The 19885-nt window shown below is 36.7% G+C and overlaps 2 protein-coding genes across 2 annotated transcripts; one reads left to right on the top strand and one right to left on the bottom strand.

Annotated features, from left to right (window-relative positions):
- Nucleotides 1-1577: 1577 nt before the first annotated feature.
- Nucleotides 1578-4937, bottom strand: LOC149389517 (acetylserotonin O-methyltransferase-like). The gene is made up of 3 exons (XM_089623286.1): nt 4414-4937; nt 3282-3666; nt 1578-2095 (listed from the first exon to the last, which is right to left on the bottom strand). Exons 1-3 carry the CDS (start codon nt 4863-4865, stop codon nt 1754-1756), a joined length of 1179 nt encoding a protein of 392 aa, XP_089479412.1. The 5' UTR covers nt 4866-4937; the 3' UTR covers nt 1578-1753.
- Nucleotides 4938-15451: 10514 nt separating this feature from the next.
- On the top strand, nt 15452-16992 carry LOC149389516 (uncharacterized). The gene is made up of 3 exons (XM_089622647.1): nt 15452-15635; nt 15769-16550; nt 16672-16992. Exons 1-3 carry the CDS (start codon nt 15452-15454, stop codon nt 16990-16992), a joined length of 1287 nt encoding a protein of 428 aa, XP_089478773.1.
- Nucleotides 16993-19885: the final 2893 nt, after the last annotated feature.

Here is a 19885-nt window from a genome sequence, read left to right as displayed (position 1 = left end):
TATCCTTAAATTATTCATTCAATTTATTTTCAAATACAACATTAACATTTGGAGTTTGGGAAAAACTAAAATGACATTAATTTTAAAAGAGAAATAAATTAACATTTGTTTTTTTATTGTATTTTTTTTAATAAATATTAAGTTAACGTTGTGTTAATTTGTATTTTGAATAATTTTATGAAGTAATACTTCATTATTAAATAATGAATAAGTTGTATAATTGAAAGATATTAAATAAATATAAGGGTATAGAAATAAATAAGAGAAAGTTGAATATAAAATTAATATTTCAATTTGGTGTAAAAAATAGAGTTCGGTTGGAGATGAGGTAGTGTTTGATGTGACATATATTGTAAAATAGAGTAGAAAATAGTGTTATCGGGTGGAGTTGGTCTAAGGTCTCTAAAAGAGGACGATTACAATGGAGCGCTAGAATTGGAGCTGAAGCTGTAGTTCTGAGAGAGAGACGGATAGAGTAAAAGAGTCTACTTTGTGTTGTCTAAGACACTTAACCACAAAAATTCTCAAATATATTATTTTATTATGTACTTAATCATATTAATAAAAATAAATGTATTAAAATTACACGAGATTCAAATTAAGTTATATTGTTATAATTATAATTTTTAATTAATTTTTTTGTTTATTTTATTTCACAAAATATTATAAATTGTTATAATAATAAAAAATAAATTAGCAATAACATAAAGTAATAATTATTTGTTTTATATAATATTTGATCATTTAACATCAATGAATATAATAAAAAATGACTAGAACATTGTAAATGTGTATTTAGTAATTTTTTAAAATAATTTAATAAAATGAGATATATCAATTAAACGATTTTATTTTTGAATTATAATAATTTATTTTATTATAATTAATAATAAGGCAGTGTAGCTAAATAACAAAAATACGTTGTACTTGACCTTTTGAAAGATTTGGCAAAGCACTTATTATCCAAAATTAACTACATAAAATGTAAAAATATACTCTTTCACACGTTGCCTTACGTAAATAGAAAAAAAAATTATAATAAATGTCATTTGTATAAATCTTTCGCTTTTTATCTGATATTGAACCTAATTTATTTAAGTTAATTTATACAAATTGGTTGATTTTGTTTATTGCTTTTAATTTGTACTTAAAACGTGTATAGAAGACAAATCAGAATGAATAATTGAATATAAAATATACGTGTACAAATTTGGGTCAAATAAAAAAATTAAGAAAACTTGGGTATTTAGCGATTTGTAAATATGAAGCGACTTATTATGAGTAATTTTTCTCAATAACATGAGCTTTAGTTTTTACACCACTTACATCATTTATTGATAATCGAATGCTAATTATTTATCAATTTTTTGTTTCATTTACTTTTTTTTTACGTAAGTTTCCTAATAACATTTTAAATGGACAATTCAAATGGTCAGTTTGAATGTCTAACTTATAATAGAAGAGTTCGGATGAAATGACCGGTTCAAGTGTACCCAACAAAACCTTAGTTTAATAATTAATTATTTAAAAAATCAATAAAGTTTAAGCCGAGTAAGATTATTATATTGATGATATGGTAAAAATAAAATTTGCAATCGACTTCAAAATAGAATAAGCAAATGGAACATTTTTCCAAAAGACATTGGATGTTTACCTATTACAGATTTGAAATATAACTTCAAATTACAATACAAACCAAACACACCAAAGAGATTCAAATTCACCAAGACAATATATATAATTATATTTGTAATCAAGCTGGAAAAGCCTCAATGACAGACTGGACAGCCGCGATGGAGCGAACGGTGGGCCGGCAAAAACCGGCCTCGGTGAGAACATAAGTCCATTCTTCCAAAGTCCTTTCTTTGCCAGTTGTGGTGTGAGCCAACATCACCATGTCAAGAAACAAGCCAACGTCTTTGAGATTATCATGCTTATTATAATTATTATTATTATCACCATTGTCTTCTTTCTTCTGACCATTGTCAATCACTGCCTCTACAATTATCACCTTCCCTTTGTCCTTTGGAATGGCTTCCCTACATCTTTTCAGTATCTGGATACACTCGTCGTCTGACCAGTCATGAAGAACCCACTGCATGTAAAGTAAACAATAATATCTTTTTTGAAAAAGTATACAATAATAACATTTAACTATAAATAATTGTTTAACTATTTAAAGCTATAATCAATAATCGTGATTATATATGCGTAGACAAATAATGACATTGTTCCATCCTTTTCTCCTTTTGGTCTGTCCCCATGCAATAAATTGTAGAATCCAACATGAGATTAGTCACAGACTTGCTTTATCGCTACTATAATGCTTGATTTTTATATTTTTCTAATAGTTAAGTGCACCTGATGACCTTAAAATAAGATTCGCTTAGTCACGAGATCTATTATTTATTATAACATTATTCAACTACTTGCTTAAAATGTATTTTAATAATTAAGAGTTTTGTATTTAACCAATGTACATACGTTGCAGTATCCTCAACTTGAACTATCCCTTAAAGAATTATGGCCGTGACTTCAGTCAATATTACTCGGTAAATGCGAGCTTTTCTTTCCAGAAATAATATAATTAACCCAATTTTTCTTTTTACTTTTCTAAATTTTTTACGTCAGCAGATATCTGGTTGTTGAGTGAGTTTTAGACCAAACGTTTGGACTCAAGCGGAATGATTTCATTTTTGTTTTTTTAAATACAAAATAAATAGCGTTTTGTGTTACTGTATGTAATAGTAATGATGTAATGATGAAGTATAGTACACTAAAATCCACGCCTTTAGCCATTTAATGACTTCTATACTAGATAAATATTAACCTGGCATGATATACAAAGTTCTAAAGGCATATATGAATACATGCTTGTTTGAAATTAAACTATTAATGTATACGTGGTTTAAGTTGAAAAATTTGTACTTATGCCAAGCTTTCGACTACAATTGTATAACAAAGTTATATTGACCAAATGTTGCAACAAAATAACAAAATTTTCATATTTTATCATTCATTACGCTTATTTGACTATTATTATATAGCACACAAAAATTTGAGTGCGCTAAGTTTATGTATTTGACCTATTTTACTATTTGTCTTGTTTAATTTTCTTTATCGGTCGTATCAAGTGCAAGAGAAATAAAATTTTGTTTACTGATTTTCATAAGATTTTTTTTTTTTTAGTGAAATTTGATAAAGATTTAAGAATATCAAGTCTAAAGATAAATAATGTTTAAAATAAACACAATATTATCAAGCTAATAATTAGTAATTACCATGAGGAAAGCGGCATCGGCGTTGGGAACGGAGACGAACATGTCTCCGGCAACGTGGTCAACTCCGTGAAATTCCTTGGCGACAGCCACGACGTGAGGGAGATCAAAATTGATGGCCCGGATTCTAGGACACGCCTTGACCAAGACTCCCATGGCGGTCCCGGTCCCGCCACCCACGTCCACCACGCTCCCCACCCCGCCGAACACCTCCTCCAGACACTCCTCCGCGATCGCGCCCACCGTAGCCCTTGCGTCGCACGCCATCGCATCGTTGATCAGCCCGCTGAGGGCCGCATCCTCCGCCGCGTACCCCCATACGTCCTTCCCATGAACCGCCTCAAACGGAGTCTCACTCATCTTGTTATCCTTATTTTTAGTGCTAGTTCTAAAAAAAATAACCAATTATTAATATATCTCGGTAGATAACGATTTGAGTAGAGATCTTAGCTTATCATTGAATATCTCAATGATACACTTAACTATATCTCTTAAGAATGTGCGTCATCCGGTCCGATTCGGTCTAAAACCGGTTAAAAAATTAAATCAGACTGGTTTGAACAGTTCTTTAAAAAATAAATTGGATTAGACCAAAATCGGTTATAACGGTCTAATCCGATTTACACTGTTTTAAACTAAATAGAATTTTGTTTATAAATAAGCGAAATTGTGACAATAATACTTAATGTTTGATCAAAATATTACTTATATACTCAAAGTTTTTTTTTTCTTTGGCAAAAATACAATATGTTATGTTATAGTGGGTCCGTTACTACTCGGACCGTTAAGGTTTAACATAAATTTTAACGGCAAAATATTTATGTGTAACTAAATTTGAAACTTTGAATATTTTTGCCAAAGAAAAAAAAAAGAATGAGTATATAAGTAGTGTTTTGTCTAAACATTGAATATTTTTACCATCATTTTTCCTTATAAATATAAACCTTATTGGACAGTTCAAAAATACAAATAAGATCAGTGAAATTTTAAATCGTTTAAAATCGGACCTTTGATCTAAAAACAAACGATTTGGTCCGGTTAACGGTTACATCCGAGCCGCCCTAATATTTGTTAATTTCAAAAAACGTGCTTACTAAAATTAGAAGTTAAAGCTATCCAGTTTAAGTCCTCTTACTTAATATCGGAGCCGCCGGCCAAGATAGAAGCTGACAAGGCGAGCCACGGTGCCAACATCACTGGGCTGCTCTCCAGAAGGAGCAGCGCCGCCATGCTGTCGCCGGTGCCGGACCGCCTGAACCGCCGCGACAGCGCGGTCTGTTGGTATCGTGGTGTTTTCTCCTCCGGCGACGACGATGATGGTGATCTGAATATTCCTCGGTTGCACAGAAACCTCATGACCCGGCCAAGGGCTTCCGAGTTTTTGCAGTCTAGAGCTGACGTCAACTCGTGGACGGTCATGGCTCCGCCATGGCTCTCCATGGCGTCAGGTATTCCCAGCTCCACCGCGCATTTCAGAACCGCCATTTCGGTGAAGCCGAATATGTATTTCCACATATCTTGTGTCGCTCGTTCCTCTTCTTCTTTTTCGTCGATCATGACCGGCTTTTCTTGGTTCTCTGACCCCATAATAGTCTGTTCTTCTGTCTCTAGTATTGTCTAGCTATGTGTTTCGATAATGTTATTGTGATATACATCAATATATACAACTTGTTATATAGATATTACGGTACCAATTGTTTATGGATTATAGTGGTGTTATTGCTAAATAATTGATGTTAAAATATTATATTATATATTTGCGTAGGTGCGCGGGCGATTTCTGTCGATACTGAATCTGAGTATGGGACCGGATTTCTATTTTGTTATGGTAATTTATTTTTAGTATTTTCTTTATAAGATCAATTAGAACGATGTCTTAGAGTGAAAAGGCAGAAGAGATATTTGATTTGAACTTATTTTTATTGAATGAATTGCCCATATATTTATAGGCTGAATACAATGAGGTAATGCACAAACTAAGGAAATCAATAGCATGAAATCAGGAATCTACGTTATAAGAATTAAAGGAGTACTAATAAATAATATATACAGAAATAGCTACAGAATATAAACAATTATCCTAATTCATAGTGTTGACTTTGTAAGATTGACGATCATCACCAATCCCAACATGAAAAGAAATCGTCGGAAAACGTCGACACCAAGCGGTTTCGTAAAAATGTCGGCTAACTGGTCAAAAGAACGCAGATAACATGGAGATATACGACCGGTTTCGATTTTTTCACGAATGAAATGACAGTCTGTTTTAATGTGTTTAGTGCGTTCATGAAAAACTGGATTTTCAACGATATGAATAGCAGTTTGATTGTCACAATGAACTGGATTTGGTTGAGCATGAGGGATACCAAGATCCTTGAGAAGAGAATGTAGCCACTGTAATTCAACCGTAAGTGCAGCAAGGGAGCAATATTCTTCCTCGGTAGATGAACAAGAGACTGTTGATTGTTTCTTGGTTTTCCACGAAATTGGACTAGGTCCTAAAATTGTGAAATATCCCATTGTAGAATGTCGTGTAATAGGGATAGTACCCAGTCCGAGTCAGAATAACCACTTAAGGAAATAGAATTATTGGAAGAAAGAAGTAGACCTTTTCAAACTGATCCTTTTAGGTAACAGAGAACATATGTTTAGCAGCATCAAGATGAGTGGAGCATGAAATTTGGATGAATTGACTTAGAGGGCTCAACGCATATTGAATATCTGGTCTCGTGACTGTAAGGTACACGAGACGCCAGACGAGTCGTTGATAGATTGATGGGTCAGAGTGGCTCACCATCACCAGGTAATAAGGGAAGGTGTTCCATCAGAAATGATGATGGCCAAGAAATTAACATGCTTGAATCACTTAAAATATCAATAGTTTATTTGAGTTGGTGGAAAAATATTCCTTGTTTGTAACGTGAAACTTAAATACCAAAGAAATAGCGAAGAGGACCAAGATTTTTAAGAGAGAAAGATCGTGATATAAATGTCTTGATATAATGCGAAATTGATTGATGGACTCCTCTTTGAATGAGTGTGGAGGAGAACTTGCAAAATCATTGTCATCATGCTTGTTTAAGATCATAAATAGATTTATGAAGTTTACATACTCGATTGTCACCCTTTTATGAGAATCTGGGGGGAAATTTCATCTAAACTTCTTCGTGAAGATCACCTTGAAGAAATGCATTGTTAACATCAAGTTGATGTTGAGACCAATTTTGTATCGCTGCGATGGATAGAAGGAGACGGAGAATGATGAGATTACGCACAAGAGCAAAGGTATCATGATAATAATCGATCCCTTCAACACTAGTACAATTGATAGCATCAGGTGCGACAAAAGTCGCACCTGAAAGCACCAATGTCGCACCTGAAAGTATCATCAAGTGCGACTTTAGATGCGACAAAGTCGCATCTGAAAGTCCGCACCTGATGATTTTAGGTGCGACTTGTCGCACCTGAAAGTCATCACTATCAGGTGCGACATTTTAGGTGCGACTTCTCGCACCAAACGTCGCACCTAAATATCCTCCAAAATAAGATATTAAAGCGGGAGTTATAGTATCAGATGCGACTAATCGCATCTGATACCTTCGCGGGAAACGTATCAGATGCGACTAGTCGCATCTGATAGTAATTCCCCGCTTAATATTTGGCGGGTTATAGTACAATCAGATGCGACTAGTCGCATCTGATACTTTTCCCGCGAAGGTATCAGATGCGACAAGTCGCATCTGATTGTCTGTAGTTTTTTTTTTTAAATGCGTATTCTAATAGAATCAGCCTATTAATTATTTAAAAAATTATTTAAAAATTAATTAAATAATATTTTTGTTAAATTAAATAAATAATTTGAATAATATTAATTAGAATAATTATATAAATAATTTAATAGAAATTCTAATATTAAATTCATAAAATTTGATAATTTACGTTCAATAAATTAAAAAAATTACAATCTATTCTTTTTGTTTCCCTTTTTCACTCGAAGTCTTCCAATTCTGGAATGCACGGCCTCCTCTTCCGCCAGATCTTCCTCGTGCGCTTTGGTGGCCTGGTGCGCTGGCGCTCGAACGATGTCGCTGAAATTCTACCGAACCTGGCGTCTGATCAGCATTTGGCATTGAAGCGGATGGCGGCGTCTGAACATTCGGCATTGAAGCGGATGGCGGCGTCTGAACATTCGGCATTGAAGCGGATGGCGGCGTCTGAACATTCGGCACTGAAGCTGATGGCGGCGTCGTCCCAGGGTGCAGCGTCGCGGGGGATGTCTGCATGGGAGACGGATGCTGCTGTGTGTAGGCAAAGAACTGTCTCTGAAACGTCTCCATCTGAGCTCGTTGCTCACGCCTCATCTCTTCCATTGCAGCCTGTTGTGCGGCCAACGCTGCTTGTAGCTCGCTAACCACTGGATCTGGAACGCGCCTCGATGAAGAACCTGAGGACGAGCTGTCGTCCTGAGCCTGAGCCAAGAGATACGAGGATCTCGGGATCGAGGGACCTATCCCGACATACCAATCTCGACGTTGCCCGAGAACAGTATCCATCGCGTACTGCTCCGCCTGGTTTATGTCAAACGTTTGGCCTGACTACGCTGCTTGTCGCTGCATATCCTCGACTTGAGTCATAATTCGCGCCTTCAAACATATGTTAAAAAAATTATTAAGATTATCGAAACTTGATTATAAAGTAATTAACACAAGTAACTTACAAATGCTTGTTGCGCCCAAGCTGTCGTCCAATTGCCTTGATCATCTTGATGTTTTTTCTCCCACGTGTTTAACGCCGAGGCCAAAGTCCCATCTTCCCTACTCTGCAGTTCTTATGAAAATATGAGTAATGTATTTATTGCAAAAAAATATTACAAAATTAGAATAAACTTACGTTCAAATGTCGATGAGCCAAAAAAGAAATCGTGATCATGATCGTGAAAAAAGCTGGTGGAAATATCATCTCAAGCTTACACAAGATCTCGATGATAGACTCTTGCGCATTTTCAAGATCTTCTACTCTCAAGGTTCTCGAACTTATCAGCTTGAAAAAGTTGCAAAGCTCGGAGATCGTCTGATGTATTTCTTTTGGCACAAAATGACGAATACCAACAGCCAACAACCTCTGCAATATCACGTGGCAATCGTGCGACTTCAAACCTGTGAGCTTTCCATCAGCAGTCACATTTTTCTTCAAATTCCTAGGGACCCCATCTGGGAATTTGACAGATTGGAGGAACTCGGTAAATCGCTACCTCTTATCAAGGGTTAAGGTGTACGATGCTCGCGGTTTGTACCACGAATCCCCTTGTTTTTTCAAGTGGTGAGCGGTCTTGATGCCCAAGTCCATCAAATCAAACCTCGCCTTATCTGTGTCGTAGTTCTTCTTTTCTAAGCTGAGCAAGGTTCCGAGAAGATTCTGGCACACGTTCTTCTCTATGTGCATGAAGTCCATGTTATGCTTCAACTCCAAATCTGACCAGTACGGCAACTCGTAAAAGATGCTTTTCTTGGCCCAATTTAGTTCGCACTCGGCTCGCTTTCGTTTTCTGCCCACGGAGCCAGCATGTTTGCCAGTTGTCGTGCAACACACACTAGCCAACTGAGCGAGTATGTCTTGCGGAGTCAACTTCTCGGGTTTATTGCGTTTCTCGTGGCGATCCTTGTAGTGATCGGTGCTTTTTCTCAATCGGTGACGCGTACGCAAGAATCGACGATGGTCGTAGTAGACAATCCTGTTTCTGACTTTCAAAGACGGCGTGTCAAGGTTGCACGTCGGGCAAGCGAGATACCCTTGGCCACTCCATCCCGATAAATAGGATCAAGCTGGAAAATCGTTAATTGTCCAGAGTAGCACGGCACGCAATCGAAACACTTCATCGTTGGCGCCATCTCGAACGCGGAATCCGGTCTCCCACAGTTCTTTCAGCTCTTCGACAATTGGCTGCAAGAACACGTCCATGTCCTTTCCTGGTGAGTGAGGCCCCGGGATCAAAAGCGTCAGCATCAAGTACTCTTTCTTCATGCACAACCAAGGCGGCAAGTTGTACGCAGTTAGTACCACAGGCCACATGCTGTACGATAAACTCATTTCTCCAAACGGATTGAATCCATCCGCAGCTAGTCCAAGCCGCACGTTTCGAGGCTCTGCAGCAAAGCCTGGGTATCTCTCGTCCAGGTTTTTCCACGTCGTACCATCCGTAGGATGTCGTAGAACACCAACTTCCCTGACGCGATCTCTTTCGTGCCACTGCATCAGAAGCGACGTGTGTCGAGACGCGTACAACCGCTTCAATCGATCTTCCAGGGGAAAATATCGCAAAATCTTTTGCGGTATCATTTTCCCAGTTGGCTTCCATCTGCTCTCGTTGCATACTGGGCACACGTCGACTTCCGCGAGATCTTTTCGAAATAGGACACAGTCGTTAATACACGCATCGATCATCTCGTATCCCATGCCAAAACGCTTCAGCTTCGCCTTTGCTTCGTAATGCTTCTCCTGAATTCGATTACCAGGTGGATGAGACTTCTTCAAGAGCTGCAAGAGTTCTGTGAACGACTTGTTCGTCCAATGGTTCGTGACTTTGAGGTGCATCAACGAAACCAAGAAGGAAAAAAAAGAAAACTCTTTGCATCCAGGGTACAATTCTGCTTCCAACTCGGCGAAGAGGTCTTCCACTTGCTCCTCTGCACGCACCTCGCTCTGGGTTGGCTTCGTAGCATCGTCGAAATCCTCGTGATCCCTGATATCCTCCACAGCACCGTCCAATCCTCCTATTCCTCTATGATCTGTTCCTCCGATGGAATCTTCTTCATGAGGAAGGACGACACGCTCGAGCTCTCCGTGACGATACCATTTTGTGTAGCCTGGGGTAAACCCCTTGTTCAGCAAATGATTCCTGACAACCCCGACGTCGTGCCATCTCACATTGTTGCAAGGTTTGCAAGGACACCGATATTTGCCATTTTCGTTAGGGAATCTTCTTGCAGCACAAATAAACTCGTTAACACCGGTTTTGTACTGCAATGTCACCCGATTATTCTCCGTGATCCAATCTCTACTTGGATTGGACATTTCGCTGAATGAGAGCGAGAAATGAAAGTTTTGAAGAGTTATTGATAAAGGACGACGAAGAACAAAATGAAAGAGAGATTATGAATTGTATGTTATTTTGAGCTCGGATTGAATAAGTTGGGAGTTTTTAGACTAATTAATTCGAAACTCTACCGAAATTTCGGCAGAGTTTCCCCTATTATACTGACAAACCAAAAACCTTCAAAATTATTTAAAAACATACACAAACCATCCAGAACTATCCTATAAATTAGCTCAGCCCTAAACCGAACCTCCGTGGTTCGATCACAACATTTATAAATGAAAAACCGAAATAAACAAAATATCACAAACTATCAAAACATGTCACAAACTATCAAAGCATGTCACAAAACTATTTTTTTTATTTAAATTACAATTTCATTAATTACATGTTAAATCAACTACACAAACTTATCACAAATTAATTAACTAATTATAAACTAAGCAACATAAATGTAATTATTAAACTAATTACAATTTCTAGGTAATAATATTTTACTTACAATTAATCTAAATTAATTTAAAGTCAAAAGAAATGTCAAAAAACAATTAAAACATGTCAAAAAACAATTAAAACTTAATTTTAACCTAATATAAACTAATCACATTATTAAACATGTGAAATTATCATATTAATACTAACTAATTTACAATCAATTTAAACTTTTAACCTAAACTAATAGAATTATTAAACTTAACTAAATTACTAAACATGTTAAATTAATTATCAAATTAATACTAATTAAGTTACTCATTATTATTAACTTACATATTTCACATTAATTAACTAACCTAACATATTAACTAACATATTATATATACACTAACCTAACTAACTAATATATATTTATACACTAATATATATTTATCAACCTATCTAACCTAGCTAACTAACTAATATATGATTATAAAAAAACTAATCTATACACTAACCTAGGACGGCCGGCCGGGGACTCGGGGACAGCGGCTCGGAGGCTGGGACTCGGGGACAACGGCTCGGTGGCTGGGACTCGGAGGCAGCGGGACCGGGGCTGAGCGCACGACGAGGTCCGGAGGCACGAGACGACGGCTGTGATCAGTTTAAACCGAGTGAGAGAGAGCGAGGCAGAGAGGGAGCGAGGCAGAGGGGGAGTGAGAGAGAGGCAGTGGTGACTCGGAGTCAGCGGGGCCGGGGCTGAGCGCACGGCGAGGTCCGGAGGCACGAGACGACGGTTGTGAGTTTAAACCGAGTGAGAGAGAGCGAGGCAGAGAGGGAGCGAGGCAGAGAGGGAGTGAGAGAGAGAAATACCGAGTGAGAGAGAGAGGCAGTGGTGACTGGCGAGGTCCGGTGGCCGGATGAGGCGGAGGTCCGGTGGCCGGGTACGAGGCGGAGGACCAGAGACGCACGGAGGACCGAATGTGTACGAGGCTGTGAGGCGGGTACGGGTACGTGGCGCGGTGGTCGGTGAAGGAAGAGGCCGAGAAGAGAGGGACGGAGGATAGGGTGGTCGGAGAAGGGAAGTTAGCAGAGAGGGAGAGTGAAAAAATTGGGTTTGAGCGGCTGGAGAAGAAAGGATCGCGACCTGGGTTTTTAAACAAACCCTAATCATCAGGTGCGACTTAATCGCACCTGATATAACTCTTCAGGTGCGACTAGTCGCACCGGATTATACTTCAGGTGCGACTAGTCGCACCAGATTATAATTAAAAAAAATAAAAATTTCATTCGCCACGTCAGATTAATGAAATAAAAGAGGGGGAGATGAGGCCCGCCTAAAAATTTAAAACTATCTGATGCGACATAGTCGCACCTGAAAGTTTCAACATATTTTCAGGTGCGACTAGTCGCATCGGATTGTCAAAATTAAAAGAAAATTTGAGCGAATTTTCTCGGCTTCTGATTGATTATCCGATGCGACTAGTCGCATCTAAAAGTTATTTAGATGCGACTTTTAGATGCGACTAGTCGCATCTGATAGTCTTGCGCATCAGAAAATCAAATTTGTAGTAGTGCAACTTGGGTGTATCTTTTTGCAATGAGACGTGCTTTATAATGTTCGACAGAACCATCAAAGTTATATTTGATTTTATAGACTCATTTACATCCAAATGGAAGTTGTAAAGAGCATATGGACCACGAACTGTTAGTTTAAGAGCATTAATTTCATATGACATGGCAGCACACCAATGAGAAGACTTAACCGCTTGAGAATAAGTCTGTGGTTCAGTTTGATCAATTATGGTGGATATAAAATTACGATGAAATGGACTCAAAGCGGTTACAGAGAAGTGATTGGCGAGAGGAAATGAAGTAGAAGTAGAGACATTAGTGCATATAAAGTCCTTAAACGAGCTGGAGGGCGTCTAATTCGCGAAGGATGATGGGTTTGCGAGGGAATTATCAAGCCTGTGAGAGATTCAATAGTTGCAGGCAGGGGAGAAAAGGACGGAGAATCACAAGCCCCAGACAAGGGAGAAGTGGTATTGCATGCCTGAATGGTGAACATTGTTAGGAAATTATTTCTTTTTAATGAGCTGTTATATTTCTCTAATTATGATAGCTATTAATTTGTGGTTTTATTTGGAAATGAATATTGGTAAATATTTGTAATTGATATGGAATGAATGAGTAGATGCTAAATAATATTAATTAAGGGAGTTATGGGTTTCCTTAGAAAATTATATAAAGGCTCACACTTGGTTATGGTCCCCAATGCAAATCAAATAGTCTACTATCTTCCCATAGAGAGTTAAGCCTTCAGTTTTCTCGTCGGAGGAATAAAGTGATTTTGCAAAGGAAGACCACGTACCACCCGGCTCGTGTTCGTCCTACCACCGATCATCAAAGTTTTTCCGCATCAAGTGGTGATCGACCAAGATGGATCCAGGTATTGTCTTAATCCTTATTAATCTAATAACATGTTGATTCTGGGAATACTATTAGTATATAAGTTTTCAATCAAGTGATATCAGAGCAAACATTGTCTGTTAGATTATTAGGTTTTAGTCTCTTGAATGATTAAAATTCTTTTGTATGTGTTCTTTGATCATTCAAGATTTTTTTTCTCATGTTGCATTCTTGAATATACAGTTTCATTTTGTTATATATATATATATATATATATATATATATATATATATTATGGAAATCGTTTATAATATATATACAAATGCAATGATGGGTCTTGTTTATCATCATCTGTTTGGTTCATGTAAATATGTATATGTATCCAGTTTGAAATGTGGATGGAAATATACCTGTTGTTCAAAGAGACTTTTCTTGTCCCTGTTGGAAGTTTTTTTTTCTTTGTTTGTTCAGTTGCTAACGCTGGCAGGTAAAGATCCATTATTTGGCTTTTATTATTTTTTTCAGGAATAATATAAATGGTTGTTGATATCAAGAGCCTTTTTTTTAGACGCTTGTTGGCTGCGGTGATCTCACAAAATAAAGGATTATTTCTTTTCCTTAAATTTTCTTTTCTTTTATTTCTGTTGTTATTAGCATAACAATATTAAATGCTATGATATGTCAAAATCTTTACATATCCTTGGTCCTTTTTTTTTTTGTGATTACCGTGACCTAGACCAATAAAGAGCTTTTATTTTGCTTTAATTGCTTTGGCTGTCAGCATGATAGAATACAAATGCTTGATATATATATTTTCTTTTGACTTTTGGTTGCTACGTTATCTCACCAAATAAAGTCTTTATTACTTAGCCTTATAGAATTTTTTTTTTTTTTTTTTTTTTAAAGAATCCTTTTTTTGCTTTTGCCGGATCCAGTTTTGGATATATTAAAAAAAAAAATCGTTCCTACAGCTGGTTTTTTTTTTTTTTTTTTTGGTATTAGGCTGTTTTTATATAACTAGATACTAAGGTATATATCTTTAGTTATGTAAAATTAATTTTTTTTTAAATCAAATTGAACCATCAATTAAGGTTATCTGGTATATTTTAATTGAGTTGATTCTAGGGATGGCAATTTGACCCGTTACCCGCGTTCCGGTCCGTTCCCCGATTTAATCGGGCGGGTAATACCCGTTCTTTTTGGGTAAACGGGTAATACCCGTTAAGGTTTTAACGGGTCCGGGTACGGGTAACGGAATAGTCATCCCGTACCCGGTTACCCGAGACCCGACCCGTTAACTTTTAAATATTTAAAAATATAATAAATCATATGTTTACATAATTAGATGATATATTTTAAACATTGTTTTTAAAAAATATAATAAATCATATGTTTACCTAAAGATGATATATTATTTTTAAACTTTATATTGTTGATAGATTTTTATTTTATAAACGGGTAAGCGGGTCTACCCGACCCGCTACCCTTTTCTTAAACCGGGTAAACGGGTAACGGGTCCAACATTTTTAACCCATTTACCCGGCGGGTATCCCCGTTACCCGGCCCGTCTCAAAATCCGGGTAAACGGGTCCGGGTAACGGGTAAAAAATTATAACGGGTACGGGTAACGGAATAGGTGTACCCGGCCTTACCCGTACCCGTTGCCATCCCTAGTTGATTCAAACAATATGTTGCCAAAGTAGCCTCTGTGGTGAAAAATTAATTTAATCAAAATTATACGAATAGATGTTTGTGCGAAATTATTCATGCGAATTATGCTTAGCCCAAAGGAAGACATAGTTTGGCCGAATAACAACGTGCTTGCAATGATAAATGCGTGATAATTATAAAGTGTCATTCAGGTGGTGTAAATACATAATGTAATTTAAATGATTTACAAACTGTTATTTACGATGATCTTGATTTGAAAAACTTCCCAATGAATTTTGACGTTAATGTCAATAACGTATTTACGCGAAAGGATGTTCTTGTAGCTGCTATGAGCATGATTGCACTTCGTGGTAACTTTGAATTCCGGGTTCAGAGATCTAGCAAAACCCGATATACTATTGTATGTTTGAATGTTGGATGTTGCTGGATTATGAGAGCGTCTGTATGTTCTTCATCAAATATGTGGGTTATTAGGACGTTTGTAAAAGAACATAATTGTTACGGATCTTCTATTGTTCATAAACATTAGCAGACGTCGTCGTCGTTGATAAGCAAATGTATTAAAGATGATTTTAGGGGCTCAATGGCTGAAAAAATTTCACCAGTTGGCGTTGTTGAAATAATGAAGACTCGATATAAAGTTGATACTAGTTATTTCAAGGCGTGGAAGGGACGTGCCGAGGTGCTAAAAGAGTTGCGTGGTGACTACGAAAAATCATATAGTCATTTACCTATAATTGGTGATTTGATTGTTGAAAAGAATCCAGGTATTTTCCATTTTCACTCTCTGCATTTGATTTTTTATGGAAATATATGTTGAGTTGTATTTGTATTTACATTTATTTACCACTTTGGCAGTTAGTATATCATAACTGATTTACTATTTCTATATTTACACAGGTTCACATTGTGTTACAGAAGTTAATCCTGATAAGTCATTCAAATACTTTTTCTTGGCTCTTGGGGCTTCGGTTCATGGATTCCAGTATTGTAGGCCCGTTATTTCGGTGGATGACACATTTTTGAAAGGGAAATCACATGGTACGTTACTTTTGGCAACTGCTCAGGATGGGGATAATCATTTGTTCCCACTGGCTTTTAGTATTGTTGATTCTGAAAATGACAAATCTTGGAATTGGTTCATGGTGAAATTGAGGCATGTTTATGGGGTCAAGGAGGACTTGGTATTTGTATCGGATAGAAATTTGTCAATCCCTAAGGCAGTTCATGATGTATTTCCCGAGGCCAAATTCGCTATATGCATGCAACACTTATGGGCTAACGTGAAAACAAAATTTGGGAAGTCTTTCATTCAGCCTCTGTTTTATAGGTGTGCCAAGGCTTACACGCCGAAAGAGTTTGATTTCTTTTTTAACATAATCTTGTGCTCTAATAAAAAGATCAAAAAATATTTGCTGCGGGCCAATCCAGAATTGTGGTCACGAAGTCATTTTCCAGGAAAGAGGTTTAATGCGATGACTACCAATATTTCGGAGTGCTTGAATGCAGTTTTGAGAGAAGCAAGAGGTTGGCCTGTGGCCATGTTGGTTTTGTGTTATCGTAGTCTTATTCAAGATTGGTTCAATAAGAAAAGGCTTCTCATTCCAAAAATGCAATCTGGCCTTACAAATACTGGTCTCAAGATGCTATTAGAGTCCCAAGAAGCTGCAAGGACTATGAACGTAAGTTTATAATGAATGTTGTGTAAATAATTGTAAATAAAAAGTGATATTTACTAACGTTCAACTATTTACAGGTTTATGCTATTAATGAGTGTCAGTTTGAAGTTGTTGACGGTGCTAGATGTTGATTGTTGACACCAATACTAGATATTGCAGTTGCAATTATTGGCAACTAGAAGACTTTCCTTGTGCTCATACTGTAGCTGCTTTATATCGTAGGAATTTGAGGCCCATTGATTATGTACCTGCATATTATTCTCAACAAAATTATTGTGCAACGTATGCCATAGATGTAGTTCCTGTTTGCCATGATGGAGTTTGGGATCTGCCAGTAGATGCTGTGACAATACCACCACCAGTTCAGAAACGTTTAGCTGGGAGACCTAGAGAAAAGGTTTCGTTCGAAGTCGGAAAGAGTTCAGCCATATCGTCAAAGATGTAGCAAATGTGGACAACTAGGTCACAATAAAAGAGGATGTGTGTAGTCATGTTGTTTTTTAGCTGCTGTTTTTTTAAGATGCTATTTATTGTTGAACTATCGTTTTTTACTAATAAAGCTGTTGAACTCTTTTGTTTGAAATTTTTTTTATTACTCACAATTTTAATTTATTAACTACTCTGTAAATATAACTACAGTAAATAGATATCTATAGGGTTTTTTAAACCTATGTAAATATGATCAAATCTCCGATTTGTTAATATATATATAAGTTTTAAATAACTCTTGTAAAATTTGGTTGATTTATGTAAATAACAGTAATCTTATGTAAATAATGATGGTTGAGTGTTCATTTACAATGCATCGACAGATTATTTACCCAGATTTACATACGTCTTGATTCATTTTAACCAATAACATCAAAATATATAGGTCTTAGAAATGACAAAGTTTAGTGATATCAATGTTTCTTTGGATTAACGAAGAATCCAAAGTATCAAAAGAGTTTCTATACATAAAACCCAAAATACACGTCATTTAGTACTAGAATAAACTTGTAAATCCGGATGTTGAATTAAAAAGCAAGATAAATGGTTAGACATCGTCGATGTTGAGTGAGAAACTAGGCTGGCTGCTTGGATTCTCATCAACCTGCTTTGTTCCTTTCTTCTTCGTGACATATGGGGAATGTAGCATAGCTGGTTTCTTTATAATGGGTTTAGGTCTCTCATTGATGGCAAGCTTCAATGCAACTGGTTCCCCGTTCTTCTTGAGACGCTTTTTCACCCTTGTTTCGTCCTTCTCGGTTGGAGTTTTTTCGTCACCAACCTGGGGGACCTGTGTCGCAGCAACGATGTCAACGTTATCCAGCATATATCGCCAATCATCTTGTAATCTCTTCAATGAGTCCTGGAAATATTTTAATCATTTATTTACAAAAAGCCTTAAGTTGTAAATATAAACTTGTTTAACATACTGGGCTGTAATTCACTAATTTGTCTGGTCCCAACAGAGGTGATATGTCATGCTCCACAATGTCATGGTTCATATAAATATTAGAATTACTAGTCAAATGAGTTGCTTTATTTTTATTTGAAGTTTTATTATTTACAAACATTACCGTGCCCTCTTTTTGGATGTTTACGTCTATGTACTCAACCGGCTGAATTGAAGATTGTCCTTCTTCTCTTTGATTGTTTTTTTTTTTTTTTATCTTTCTTTGATCTCATTTTCATCTGTAAAGTTGTAAAAAGTATAGAATATAATTCTTGTAGGTGTTTCATGCAGAAATAAGTAAGCAATTGGTTGATGTTATTGAAAAGGTAGTATTTTCCATACCAATTTTGTTAATGTCAATTGATATGACTTTATTGCCTCTTCCAATACTTCTTGTTCAAACTGTTCATTCGGTTGTGCCGCGATGCTTGTCGTCACTTTGGTTTCTACAACGGTGGCGTCTTCAACCTGTGCGCATATGTAAATACAAATGAATATAGATATAGGATGTTAATATATGTTAATATAGTTGATTTGGCGGACTTTACTTGTGTCATTTCTTTTTCAGTACTCGCGTGTGTCATTTCTTGTTCAATCTGTGTATTAGGCTCGGCATTCTTGTCAATATTTACTTCAACCTGAAAATTCATAACGTTAATCAATGATAATATTAAGTATATTAAAGTATTCAGGTACTATTATTTACCTCGTTCATGTTTTTCTCATCTCTATCGTGCGCGATAACGTCTTCTGTGTTTTTGTTGGGTGTCCCTTCAACCTGTTTGAGATATTGTTGTTAGCCTAAATACAAGAAATACATTAAATAGTAAAAGTTTAGAAGATTACTATATTGTGAGGTGCATGAGGGGAATTATTCTCTCTATGAATAAACTTGTTTACGATTCCAACAACTTGTTGTACTTTTCGTTGACGTCTTCTATTTCTTTTTGCATTTTATACATTCTGCGATGTGTAAAATCTAAGTCGTCTTTGAGAAATTGGATTTCCTCGTTCACATCTTTCGGAGCTGAAGTGTTTGAGGAGGTAGCGTTGTTGGTGACCTTTGATTTCCTTTTTTTGGATGTTGGACTTATGTCATCGTCCCTAGGAGGATGTCGTAGAGTGGTTTTTGATTCATCACGTGGTTCGAATCCCAATGCAAACTCTTCTTCCGTAGGTATCACATGGATTATCCTAATCTGTTTGTAGTATTACAAATCAAATTTTTGTTAGTATTTACACTAAAATATTTACATAATTTTTATGTTATAGTAAATACCTTGGTATTTTCGAATACGGCCACCTTGAGCTCATCGTAAGTTGGGGTGCAATCGAACGTCCACTTTAACATTCTTGGAATGTTATGTTCTGGTTGGCGGGTTGTGAAGCTTTGAGCTGCAAACTCTGGAATTACTTCGAATGCCCATGCAACTAAGGGTTGAAGAAACCCCTCAATGTTGAATCCTTTGGTACCAACACAGCATGTTTGCAATTTCCTCATTGATGCACATAGTTCATTGTAGCCGACTTGGCCCCATGGATATGAAGAAAACAGTTGAGGATCAGCCGCCATACGAAGGTGTTTATCATTGATTTCGACCTTTAGTTCCCTTGGTAACACCATAAGCTCGAGGATGCACACATTCATCAGCGCAATCCTATCTTCATCACTCCCACCGAAGCTTCCGGACAACATTCCAAGTAAATACCTTGCTTTTTGAGTACCACTCACCATAAAGTACTCATCTTTGAGAGGGTTGTCAGGGCGCAAGTCGTTGTCAATGTCAGGAATTGGCCCGCATTTCAATCCTGAAAAATTATCATGTTTTCAGTTATTATAATTTATAAAGTTATGTAAATAAAAAAAAATTTGTGTTGTACCTGAAAAGAGCTCGAAATC

The sequence above is a fragment of the Urtica dioica genome, chromosome 8 (genome assembly GCF_054948205.1).
Source record: "Urtica dioica subsp. dioica isolate 48M chromosome 8, U.dioica_male_clone48M_v1_H2, whole genome shotgun sequence".
In the NCBI taxonomy this organism is placed as follows: domain Eukaryota; kingdom Viridiplantae; phylum Streptophyta; class Magnoliopsida; order Rosales; family Urticaceae; genus Urtica; species Urtica dioica.
Note: the sequence above shows the minus strand (reverse complement) of the source record. Positions and strands in the feature narration are given on the sequence as shown.